Raw genomic sequence first — 12622 nt, 5'->3', positions numbered from 1 at the left:
TGTTTGCTACTTTTTCTGCACTTGAGAAGAAGACCTGAAATTTTCGTTGTTGTCCACACACACACACACACACACACACACAAAGCAGACTTGAGCTTCGCCTTTCCTTTCCTTCCCTTCCTTGCCTTTTACTTTCCTCTTCTCGTTTTGCATGGCCCCTCCTTTGCTTTTTTGTTTGTTTGCGGTTCGGCTTGGGCGCTTTTGTGTTTTCACCGAGTATCAATTATCGACTCAAATTGAGAACCAACAACGTCCAGCCGCAGATCCCAACCCCAACCCCAACCCCTGCACCACTCCCCGTCCCCATCAAGTCTGCTGCAGGATTCTGCAACAATGCTTTAAGCTCAAACAAATCATATTTGATTACCTTAATATATATATGTATAATCGGACAACGCAGAGGCAGGCTCCACTATGCAACAAGACTGAGAAAATTCGACTTAGATGGATTGTGGAAATACTTGATACATTTTATTCATTTGATTTCGTATTTTCAAATTACAAATAGATATACATTTTAAATTTCAAATAAATAAATATATAATAAATAATTCAAGTAAATTATATTAAGAACGTGATGGTGCATAATAATTGAAAAAATGTTCAACTAATTTCATTCTGGCCATAAGTTTTTTAAAATATTGTAATTCGGGAATTCTGTTTCGATTATTGGATCGTTTTTGTAGCAAACTTAAATAAAATCGAATTGAAATGATATTCTTCGCTCGTGTAAGCTTCCTTAAGATCAACAAAAGCAGAAGTTTTTTTTGTACACAATTGGAGTATTTTTTTTTTCATACGAGAGAGGAAACGTAAAATCTACTGATTCCGCAAATTGTTTCTCAAATTGGAAAAGAAATCAGTGCTGGCAATAAATATCATTTAACTTTTTTCGCTTAAATTCCTATTAGAGATAAACATAAACATCGTACCTTTCTAGTAGGATGACCCAAGTGTTAGGGACGACTGTAGTCCTTAAAATGCATATTTCCTTTATATTATTAAATTGCCTTCTGCAGGACTATATTGTGACATATATATTTATTTATTATTGAACTTTTTGAACTGGCTCTTCATTTATATTTTAAAGCTTTAATTAATTGAAATATTTATTTATTTATTTTGCTTTATTAGCCAAAAAAAAAAAGAAGGAGAAACTAATGCCATATTAATATTTAAAAGAAATCAGAGTTAAGAACAACATCTTTTCATCTGATATATAAATATGTACATTTATTGCAAATGCTATATATAGTATAACAGATTTATATGAAATATTTAAGGAAAAAGTGGCAAAGAAAACCTTAATTATAATCAAATAAAATGTGTATTTAGTTGATCTGCCAAATAAACCGAAATTTCCTCAATAGCTTACGTCTGACCCGAGTTGCGCGACCACTTCCGCATCGACTTGTTTGCTCATGTCCGTTTCCGTTCCCACAGCCACTTCCGTTCCATGCGCCTCTTGGTGACTCTAATTTCAAGAGCGCGAAATTTCACACGCAAAGCTATTGCATTTGACACGCGACGCTTCAGAAGAAAAATAAGCGGGCGGGCGAGAGAGAGCTAGGGGGAGTGGGGGAGAGAGTAGGGAGCTGTCCAAGATGCTGTAAAAATGGGCGACTGGTGGGCAGTTGTGGGGCAGAGGCCGCAAATGCCTCAGCATGTACGAACTGAGGGAATGAAGAACAGGCTGCCAGGCGTATGCAGCACATTGCATCGATGCCGTTTCTCTCTCTCTCTCTCTCTCTCTCTGTGTGTGTGAATTTGCTTTTGATGCAGCTGCTGTTGCCTATATATGGGCGCTCGTAGCTGGTAGCTGCTGGTTTGCCTTTTACAGCATTCTGGGCGCCTGGCCGGCTTGGCCATTTTTAGAAAAGATTCGCACACTGAACCACACACACACACTGCACCGCCTATTGTTGTTGTTGTATTTGGTGCTGTTCACCTTTATCAAAGCGCTTTTGGGGATTATAAGTGGTGCACGAAATTTGTTTGCACAGCAGCTTCAAACGCGTCGAAGGATTAGGATCCTACAGCGTCTCTCCTTTAGGGCCCGTCCATTTCGTGCCCTTGTCTGCTTGTTTTCTGCCCGCTGTCTGTGCATAATTGGACAAACTGATGAGATTTCTGCCACACATGCGGCCTGCCTGGCTGCCGAATTCAAGTTCCAGAGATTGAAATCCCTTCTACTTATACTTCTCCTTCTACTGCTTGCGTTGCGGCTACTTGTTATCGCCTTGTTGGCAGACAAAGCCTTGTTTTTAGTGCCGTGGCATTGATGCCATTATTGAATCTTTAATGTCGTCAATGGGCCAGTGGCGATTGCAGCTGATGGCAAACGTGTTGCATGCCCCCAGCTCCTACCCCCTACCCTCGTCACATCCGAGTCCCTCCAACACCAATCGGCAATTGACTGACAGCAAGCACGTCGCTATCCTTGGGCGCTGTTTAAACGTCAAAAACAAAAGGAAAACCTCAGAGCATTAGTAGAAGCGTTATTGTGCAGTATAGTTATACTTGTAGCTTTATTTTCATAAATACACCTACAATGCAAATGTACAGAATCTGCTAAACTTTAAAGTTATTTAAACCAATAGGAAAAGTCTCATTTGATTTGAGGCAGAAGTTTTTTTTTTTTTTGTGGGCTGACAAAATATCTCTTCTTTATGCAACACAACGCACCTTACGGTTCAAGGCAAATATATTGCTGCTTCACAAATTCGTGGGATTGCTTTCCAATTTGCGTGAAGTTTCACTTAATTTAAAAAAAAAAACAAACATATAAGTTATCTTAAATAATTATAATTATGTGTTTTGGAATAAACTACAATAAAATAAAGAGCATCATACTTTTTTAATGCAAAACTACTTAGGATTGCTTTTTTAATTTTCGTGTAAAAAAATAGACAAATTATCTGAAACAATTACCTGTTTTTTGAGAAAAGAAAATACAATAAAATGAAAATCCTAAGCTTGACAATTTAAGTGACGTTTCATTTCATTTTTAGAAACAAACATAGTATTAAAAACAATTGCATATGTTTATCTTTTTTTGATAGATCTAAAGAGCGAAAAAGTAGACTATTATTGGTATTTCGTGTAGAATTAATAGAATTTTTATTTTATTAGGATTGCTTTTTTAGGATTGCTTTTTTAATTTTCGTGTAAAAAAATAGATAAATTATCTGAAACATTACCTGTTTTTTGAGAAATGAAAATACAATAAAATGAAAATCCTAAGCTTGACAATTTAAGTGACGTTTCATTTCATTTTTAGAAACAAAGTATTAAAAACAATTGCATATGTTTATCTTTTGTTGATAGATCTAAAGAGCCGAAAAATAGACTATTATTGGTATTTCGTGTAGAATTAATAGAATTTTTATTTAAAAATAATGATATGCATAAGCATATGAATTGTGGAATATTCATTCAGAGACAAATATAGTAAGTAAAATAAAATAAATAAATGCACAGCAAAAAGAAACTTCTCTCACTGTCTTCTGTTCCGAAAACAATTAATCTCGTGATTGAGCGAATTTGTGGGCAAATTATTTGCCTGTGTGATTGAATCGGTGGCTTCAGAGCCAAACGAGTGACTATTAATGTGTCTTAGAGCTCGCAATGATGTGAGCAGAGCAATTCGTGTGAACTCGCCTTTTGCCGTGTATTGTCATCAGGAAATCGGTTGGCTTTACTCCCAGACAGAAGACAGACGACAGGCTGGCGAAAATATTGTCAAACTGCAATGAGCGGCATGCCAACGTCTTCGTCATCGCCATCATCATCGTCTTCAGTATTGCCATTGCCATTTCCAAATGGGACAACATTGCGGCAAAGTTTTGATGCAAAAAGAAACGCAGCTGAAATTCGCGTTGCGCCTACTTTGCCATTTTGGCCACCTTCGTGTTGAAAATTGCGAAAACTTTGGCGATTGAGCGTTGATGGTGCGAAGGGCGAATCGCAGGGGCTACTGGACTACTCTAGCGTAGAAAATAGTTATATACATAGTTGGCGCTGCCTTTGCAATTTTTATTTCTTCTTCCTCCTCCTCCTCCTTCTGCTCGTCCTCCATTCGCGACAGTCGTCTACAATTGTTGATTTATGCAGGTGGCGGGCGGCAAAACGTTGACGCTAGTGCTGGCCTCGAGGAAGGGGGATCAATGGGACCAATGTCCTCGGCCTGGAGTTATGCTATGCTGGAGTTTGTTTTTGTTTTCGTTTTTATTTGATTTCATTTTTTTCGGCATTTTGTCATTAATTAAAAGCGCAACAATATGCGAAATGTAATTGTTTGTTCAAGCGTCTCAGCATGGCAAGCAAACTTTTAAAGCCGCTTCTCTGATTACACTCGAGCAGCAGGACGAAAGGAGCTGAGTGGGTCGAGCGGGTCCAGCAGCTGATTTTTGGCTTTTGTGTGCTGCCTGTTGCCTTTGGTCTTTGGTCTTTGGTCTTTGGTCTTTGGCACTTTGCTTTTAATTAGACTCGGAGTGTGAAAAAGTTGTTCATCCTGCTGCTGCTCCTCCTGCTCCTTCTCCTCTGTAATCAAATCCTAGCACGCGCACTCTTTGCCACTTTCCATTGCATACTTTTGAGCGCGCGCTCCAAAATCAGAAAAATATTTATCAAAATGCTTAAGTAGCTGCGACATTTTTACTCTTTGCTGCCACCATCCGCCTCTCTGCCTCTCTGCCTCCGCCACCCCCGCACACTAAAAAGGAAACGCTTCACTTTGCTGTATGAAATTTTAAGCCAAAGCCATGGGAGAGCAGGGAAGGGGGCGGGCAACATGCACAGGATGCTGTGGCTAACGATGCTGCCGGTGGAGCGGGTATGTGTGAGCTAGAGTGGGAGTGGGTCGGTGTGAGGTTTTATCAAGTTAGAGACTCCCACACATACACACACACACACGCACGCACACACACATTCGCACACAAACAATGAACAAAGTTTTGCTTTCAAGTTGTTGTTGTTGTTGCTGGTGGTGCTGGTCGCTTGTTTGCCAGCTTGCTTGATTTGTTGCATGCCATCATCAAATTGTTATTTGCCTTTTTTTCTGTTGTTGTTGCTGTTGTGGTTGTTGTTGCCGCCCTGCTCGGGAGGTGAGCGGAAGGGAAGGGAAGGGATTCACTGCTTGTTAAACTGCATCCGGTTGGCACTTAATTGCAACATCAGTCACACGAATGCTCCGCACACGAATTTGTGTCTCGGCCAAAGGACTTAACAGCTGATTCTCACTTCTAATGGCAGAGTTTATGAAACACCCCCTTTTCAATCAATAAAATGAAAATAAACACAAATAAATAATAGAAATAAAATGCAATCAGAATATAAATGATATCAAGAGCTAAATAGATAAATATTTATGGTAATGCTTATTTTAATTTAAATGATCTAATTGCCACCAAACTATTGGAAAGCTACGACTCTCTTTATCATCTGAACACAGCTTCATCAATCATGCATTTCTTTACGATAATTTTTTGATGAGTTCAGCCAATTCATGAAAATTTCTTCAAATTTGTGTCCGGCCTGAGAGTTTACAAAACTTTTAGGCACCCTTCCGTAAAGCAAAAGAATCTAAATTATATTCTTCACGAGCATACGATCTCATTTTGTCGATTGCTGCGTAAAATGTGAGAAAAACAATATTCATGGACACGAACTTTTTCAAAGCAAATTTAAGTATGGTTTTTTTTTTTTGTTTCGCAAGAAAAACTAATGAAAATTCCTTTCCACAAATCATAAACGCATATTATAGCATACTTACTTGTATTTCGCAAATTGAAGTATGAAGTATTAAGCTCGATTTAATTAGTCGTTTTCTTTTGTGCTTATCTTTTGCAGAATGCCAAGCCAATGAATATAAATGCCACAGCGGCACATGCATTGATGCGAACAGACGCTGCAACAATTATGCGGACTGTCCAGATGGCGATGATGAAGGCGAAGACTGCAGTAAGTAGAGACAGCCGCAGAGCTAACCCTCAAAGGGATAATTTGAAATACACATACAAAAGAACACGAGCTTAGTGTCTAAAACGAATGAGTTAAATAATGGTAGGCTCGTCCAGGCGTAGGCAACTGGCTGGACGGCTTATGAGTAACTAGCACTAAGGCGTTTAGTTCTAAGACAAATGCTGCCACCATCGGCCAAGGTCTAGCTCTAAGTAACGCGCCTTTAACCCACACACACACACACACACACAAACACACACACACACAGCTAATACACACATACAACATTCCAATTAGTTATCAATAATGTACTAACCACATAACATATAACAACACACTCTCTCTCTCTCTCTCTCGTTCTCTCGCCGCGAATAACGAAAATAATGCATGACTAACCAACCAATAAACCGACAAATCCGTTACTAACAACAACAACAACCACTACAGCGGCCGCCTGTAGCGCCATGGAGTATCAGTGCCAAGACGGTACCCGTTGTATCAGCATCAGCCAGCAGTGCGACGGCCATGCCGACTGCAATGACTCCGACGACGAGGAGCATTGCGACGGAAGTGAGTATACGGCATCGTTCATGGCTCATCAGTGTCCCACTCTCTCTCTCTCTCTCTCTCTTACTCTCACACTCTCTGTGCTGCATTTTGGTTCGGCCACAGTCGTGCCCAAATTACGGTACACCTGCCCGAAGGGCAAGTTCACGTGCCGCGATCTCTCGTGCATATCGATAGTGCATAGATGCGATGGACGCGCTGATTGTCCGAACGATCGTTCGGACGAGGAGGGCTGCCGTATGTGTTTTCAAGCTAGCAGCCCTATTCTCTCACTCCCTCACTGTCTCCCCTCTCTTTCGCCCCTGCCACACCCACACCCACACCCACACACACTTGCACACAAATACAGCCTGTCTCTATGACAAATGGCAGTGCGACGACGGCACCTGCATAGCGAAGGAGCTGCTCTGCAATGGCAACATCGATTGTCCCGAGGATATATCCGATGAGCGTTACTGCGATGGTGAGCAGTAGTCCAAATAGAATATAGAGTACACTATGTACTATATACTTGTATGCACATAGAGTTTTAGTCATTGTTGTTGCTCTGAAATCATAGAAGTCAAGTTACGCTCGGGTGTGTCAGGTGTCAGGTAAGTGGCACCATTTCTATCAGCACTTTTTCGCACTTCACACTTCTCCTCCAACTCCGATTTCAATTCCAGTTCAGTTTAGTTCGTCTTTTAGTTTTCGATTTTAGTTTTTGCTCCTAGCTCGACATATATGTACATATATGTATGTATGTATGTATGCAGTCAGTCTCCACGTCATGTTACAATCGGCGCCTGTCAGCCGTCAGTCGTCGTAGTCGTCTTGGCATTGGCTTACATCCTGCCATTTGCCATTGCCCACAATTTCCACTCTTGGCCACTTTGCCTCGTCAGTGGCCAGAATCGCAGTGACCGCATGACATGTATGGACATGTATGTACATGTTTGCCTGTACAGTCGACACCGGGCGTACGAAGAACCGATTGTCGATTGCTTCCTATTAGTGTTTGCTCTCTCGCTCTGTGAGTTTTGGCTGACGTTTTCACAACTATTTGAAATTCAAGGAATGCCAAACCAAGTCCCCTGCCCCACACACCCCCCCTCTCATATTCATGCCAAACAACATAATCTTGTTGCCACATCACTTGACCGTTGCCGCTTCCACTGCCACTGCTAGGTGGTAACGAATTCGAGATCTGTGCGTACAACGAGTTCCGCTGCGGCAACGATGAGTGCATTCCGATGCGCCAGGTATGCGACAATATCTACGATTGTAGCGATTACACAGACGAACAGAAGTGTGGTAAGTGTTCTCGGTGTTGCTGGTGTTATCGGTTATCGGTTATCGGCCATCGACTGTGTCGATAGTCATTAACGTGTGTGTTATACAAATATTATGTATGTACCTCTGTATGCTTGGCAAGGTTTCTGGTATTTAAAAACAATCAACAAAAATGTAACTAAAAATTTTGGTGGCTGGTTAACTCTACTCAACGTACTCCTTCTAGCTTTTCTTCGTTCGCGCTCTTTACCTCTCTCCCTCTCTCTCTCTCTCTCTCTCTCTGTATTCTGTGTGCTGCTTTCGCGTATATATTTCTATGTGTGTTCAACTGAGAGTCGAATTTTGATTTTAACACCGATTTTATTTTTCTTTTCCCTTTCCCTCCAAAAATGAAACCGAAATTTATGAACGTCTGTGAAACAAACTCACGTTTGTGGTTGTGGTTATTGAATATATTAAAACTATATCAACTAAAATCAAACGATTAATTGCACGACAACAAATTCAACAAATTCAACAACAACAACAATTGGCAAAAATAATTGCATGCGTATCCAAAAATGTATCGAAACAAAATTGAAATTTGAAAAAAAAAAAAACGAAATCAATATCAAAACTTAACACGGCCCCCGGTTGCATGCGGTTGCCTCTTGTACTGTCCCAAAACCACCACGACCACCATCACTGCACCAACAAACCATGCAGACGTGGACAGCTATGATCGCGACACCTTCGACGACGATGAAATAATTCGCAGCTATGGCCAGCATCATCCGCAGAAGCCCATTCGCCCGCCGCCCATTATAGGTCGAGGTGCGGGTATGCACGAGCTCGATGAGAGAGAGTACGAGCTCTACCATCCGAATATCTATGAGAAGAACAGCGCTCGAATTCCGTGCGCCGCCGACCAATTCAGGTGCGCCAACAACGTCTGCATTCCCATCTACCTCCGCTGCGATCGCTTCTATCATTGCAATGACATGAGCGACGAGATCGGCTGCGATCGTTACGAGCCAGTCCAGACCACCCGGCGTCCCGTTCTCACCACCAGACCCGTGTGGCGCACTGACGCGCCACCCGTTGCTACCGGTTCGGGCCGATGGCCTCCTCTGCAGCTGGAGCAGAGGACGACGACAACAACAAGAACAACGACCAGAACTAACTATCAACCACTTCTAACCACACCACCGACAACATCAGCGCCTGTGGCTCTGCCGAGTAGGTTTTATGGTTTGCCTGTGGATCGCGCTTTGCGCTCGTTTTCTGTAGCATACTCTTAGGCGGTGCTGGTTAATTGTACGATAGTGACGTAATTGTTGCATACCTAGTACTACGAATACCTATACATATGTACATCGAATTAGATAATGACCGATGATAACGATAATGCTAATGATGACGAAAGCAGAAGCATTCCCATAAAGTGCATGCATGTCATTGTTTTTTGTTTAAAACTCAAACAACAAAATTTACTTAAGCCACACACACACACACACACACGCACACATCGAAACACACACACACGCACATACACATCAGCTCAGATATAATTTAGCGTTTAATGTTACATGTATTTTTAATTGATGCCGCTCTTTGAATTCTGCCTCTTCCTCTTTCTCTCTCGCTCTATCTATATACTATATACACACATATATATATGTAACTGTTGTGTTGTTTGTCTGTCTGACCATCACCCATGCCTTGCCACGTCACGAAACGCCCACGCCCGCGCCACGCCATGCCGCGCCACACAATGCCACACCACGCCACACCACGCCACGGCAATCCATGTCACGTCATACACCCATCCACACACTTAGCCATCAACTCATCATCACCATCATCGCCAGCGGCCGATGTCACTGGCACCGGCACCGGCAGCGGCAGCGGCACAGCAAATTGTCTCGAAAACATTGAATTCGCGTGCCACAATCGTGATTGCATTTCAATTGAGAGCGTCTGCGATGGCATTGCCGACTGTGCCCAGAACGAGGACGAGGACTATCTGCTCTGCAATTGCAGTCCGGACAAGGTAAGGCACACACCCCGCACACTCACCCGCACACACACACACACACACACACACACACACACCACAACAACTACAGCAACCAAGGCTGTACCCAACACATATGCAGCAAAAGCTCAAAAATTGAATACCAACCAAATCCCAGAAACCACAATCAACGACAATTGTTGGATAGTTAACGCAAATTATTCTTTAATTTACAGTCGAAATTATTATTTCCAATGAATGATGATGAGTTATTTAGTGAACAGTTCATTTAGTTATTATATAACGATTTGCAATTATCTTAATAAGTCAGCAAAAAGATTGAAAGATATCTACAGTTTTATGTTCCCGCTATTAATTTTATTTTCAAACGAGTTGGGTTTTCTGTCCGAAAATGTTAAATTTCAAATCATTTTGGATCCAGACTGTATATTGAAGAATAATGTTAACTCTTTCGCCAGTTGATTAAGTATTCATTATATTTAAAGTTAAATCAAAATCTGAGCTTTAAACGACTAAGTAATTCATTATAAAAATATCACACTGTTCATATTATATTCTTTGGTTGGACCTAGCTTCTACGAAAATAAACATTAAATTTTGAAACAAAGGGGTCATCTAATTTGATTTCGAAAGAACAAGTAGTGCCCATAATCGAAAAGGGGGAGTTGCTATTTTTGAGCGTTTGTATGTATTTGCGAGGGTCACCTGCATAACCACACACCCATACATGCCTACATACATACATACATACATGCATTTACATGTGCTCAGTACAAATGTCAACGCGGCGGCGGCTGCATACCCAAAACTCAGGTCTGCGATGGCAAGTCTCAGTGCCGAGATGGCAGCGATGAGAGCGCGTGTCGTAAGTACAGTCACCAATTCTACACTCCCCTTCCGTTCAATCTCTCTCGCTCACCGGCACACTCTCTCTCTCTCTCTCTCTCTAGCGCTGGAGAGTGTGCAGTGTTGGGCAATTTTTTAACATACCCCTTTGTAGCTTGTGCTAACCTTAGCATTTAAGACGAACTGATGCATTTTTAGTTTTTATTTAAGCAGTTGATATTTCTAATTACGTATATTTAGTTAAGCATGCGCCCTTTGTAGCTCTATTGCGCTCACTTTTACTTCGTTTATCAACACACATTTTCATTTTCTTTTTCACATTCTTTTCCATCAATCCATCAATCTCTGAACTTTGTATTATCTGAACTCTAAATATTCGCGCAACTTTATTGCTGCCTATATCTGCTTTCAACAACAACGACAACAACAACCTTTCACACATCAACTACTCAACAACCACAACAACAACAACATCAACAACAATATCGTTATCGCCCTCGACATCCTATATTCATCCATCACATCCATGCAGACTTCCATGCCAAGTTTAATCAGAGCCGAGGAGGCGTCGAATGCCTGAACTATCAGTACCAGTGTGGCGATGGCAGCTGCATCTCCGGCTATAAGCGCTGTAACGGTATCACCGACTGCGCCGACGGCGCCGACGAGTACAACTGTCTGATCAATTATGATGATACAAACTATGGTACCGCGTTTGATATCTAAAAACAAAAACCACAAAAACACTCACATTAACAATGCCTCAGACACACAACTTCACAGCCTTATACGCAACAACATTATTCTCAACAACATTTTACTCTTCTTCTTTTGTCTTTTCATGACCATTGAACACAAACAAACACACACATACCCCACATATATACACACACACACACACACACACACACACAACACCTTATACATGCACAAACATTGAAACATTGAAACATTCATGCTATCATGTAGACATCGACTCCAACAGTAATCCATTGAATGAGTGTGATATCTATGAGTTTGAATGTGATTTCACTCAGTGTATACCGTTAGAGAAGAAATGCGACGGTTATCCGGATTGTACCGATGAGACAGACGAGCTCGATTGTCCGCCCTTCACAGGTAAAATCGATAATTTAATTGAATTGAAGATCGATAGAGATCGACGAAACGTCGTTAGTGCTCGAAGCTAACAAGTCCCACTCCCAAAACTCACATACTGACACCGATACTCTTGTATATATGTATATTTAATTGTATGTATATATGTATGTATGTACAACAACCTCTGTATGTATGTATGTACGTATGTTCGTATGTGTGCGCCTCATTTACAGAGCACTGTTTAGAGCACGAGTTCGAGTGCGACGATTATTGTATTCCACGCGATCATCTGTGCAACGGCATTGTCAACTGCAACGATGGGAACGACGAGCGCAACTGTACTTTTTGCCGAGAGGGTGCTTTTCTGTAAGCCACGTTTCTTAGCCCCCGAACAAGTCCCCCAGCGGGCCGATTGCCATTTCAAAAGCTCCAATATTCTGCTTCTTTTCTTTCATATCAAACGCCAACAAAACACACGATAATTACTTCACACATGTACATATACATTGAATCATCAACTCAAACACTCACTTACACAACACACTCACAAAAATATGTAAATGTATTCACCTTGTGACGTCATCAGTTGCGACACTGGCAGCTGCATTGCCGGTAAACTGCAGTGCAACGGTAATATTGATTGCGCCGATGCCAGCGATGAGCGTCAATGTGGTAAGAGCAACAACAACAGCAACAGCAACACAACAACAAATTACAAACACTCACTCACTCACACCCAGAAACACTCACACGCATTCACTCATACACTCACCTGCGCACTTGTAACTTAGATCTGTAGTTGCTGCTTTGTAGGTTTTGTAGAGGTCCTTCAATGTGGGAAATACTCGTGCATAGACT

The 12622-nt window shown here is 41.5% G+C and overlaps 1 protein-coding gene across 2 annotated transcripts in view; it reads left to right on the top strand.

The window, feature by feature from the left end:
* LOC115626654 (basement membrane-specific heparan sulfate proteoglycan core protein) overlaps nt 1-12622 on the top strand; it is a 116484-nt gene that overhangs the window by 79200 nt on the left and 24662 nt on the right. For both annotated transcript variants that reach the window (XM_030522060.1, XM_030522061.1), the window contains exons 9-12: nt 5851-5961; nt 6409-6531; nt 7696-7821; nt 8506-9018. In XM_030522060.1, the coding sequence (XP_030377920.1) occupies nt 5851-5961; nt 6409-6531; nt 7696-7821; nt 8506-9018 (873 nt within the window). The remainder of the gene's footprint in view (nt 1-5850; nt 5962-6408; nt 6532-7695; nt 7822-8505; nt 9019-12622) is intronic.

This window comes from Scaptodrosophila lebanonensis, unplaced genomic scaffold (assembly GCF_003285725.1).
Source record: "Scaptodrosophila lebanonensis strain 11010-0011.00,11010-0021.00 unplaced genomic scaffold, SlebRS2 tig00000089-arrow-pilon, whole genome shotgun sequence".
Classification (NCBI taxonomy): domain Eukaryota; kingdom Metazoa; phylum Arthropoda; class Insecta; order Diptera; family Drosophilidae; genus Scaptodrosophila; species Scaptodrosophila lebanonensis.
This window is presented reverse-complemented; position numbering and strand designations above follow the sequence as displayed.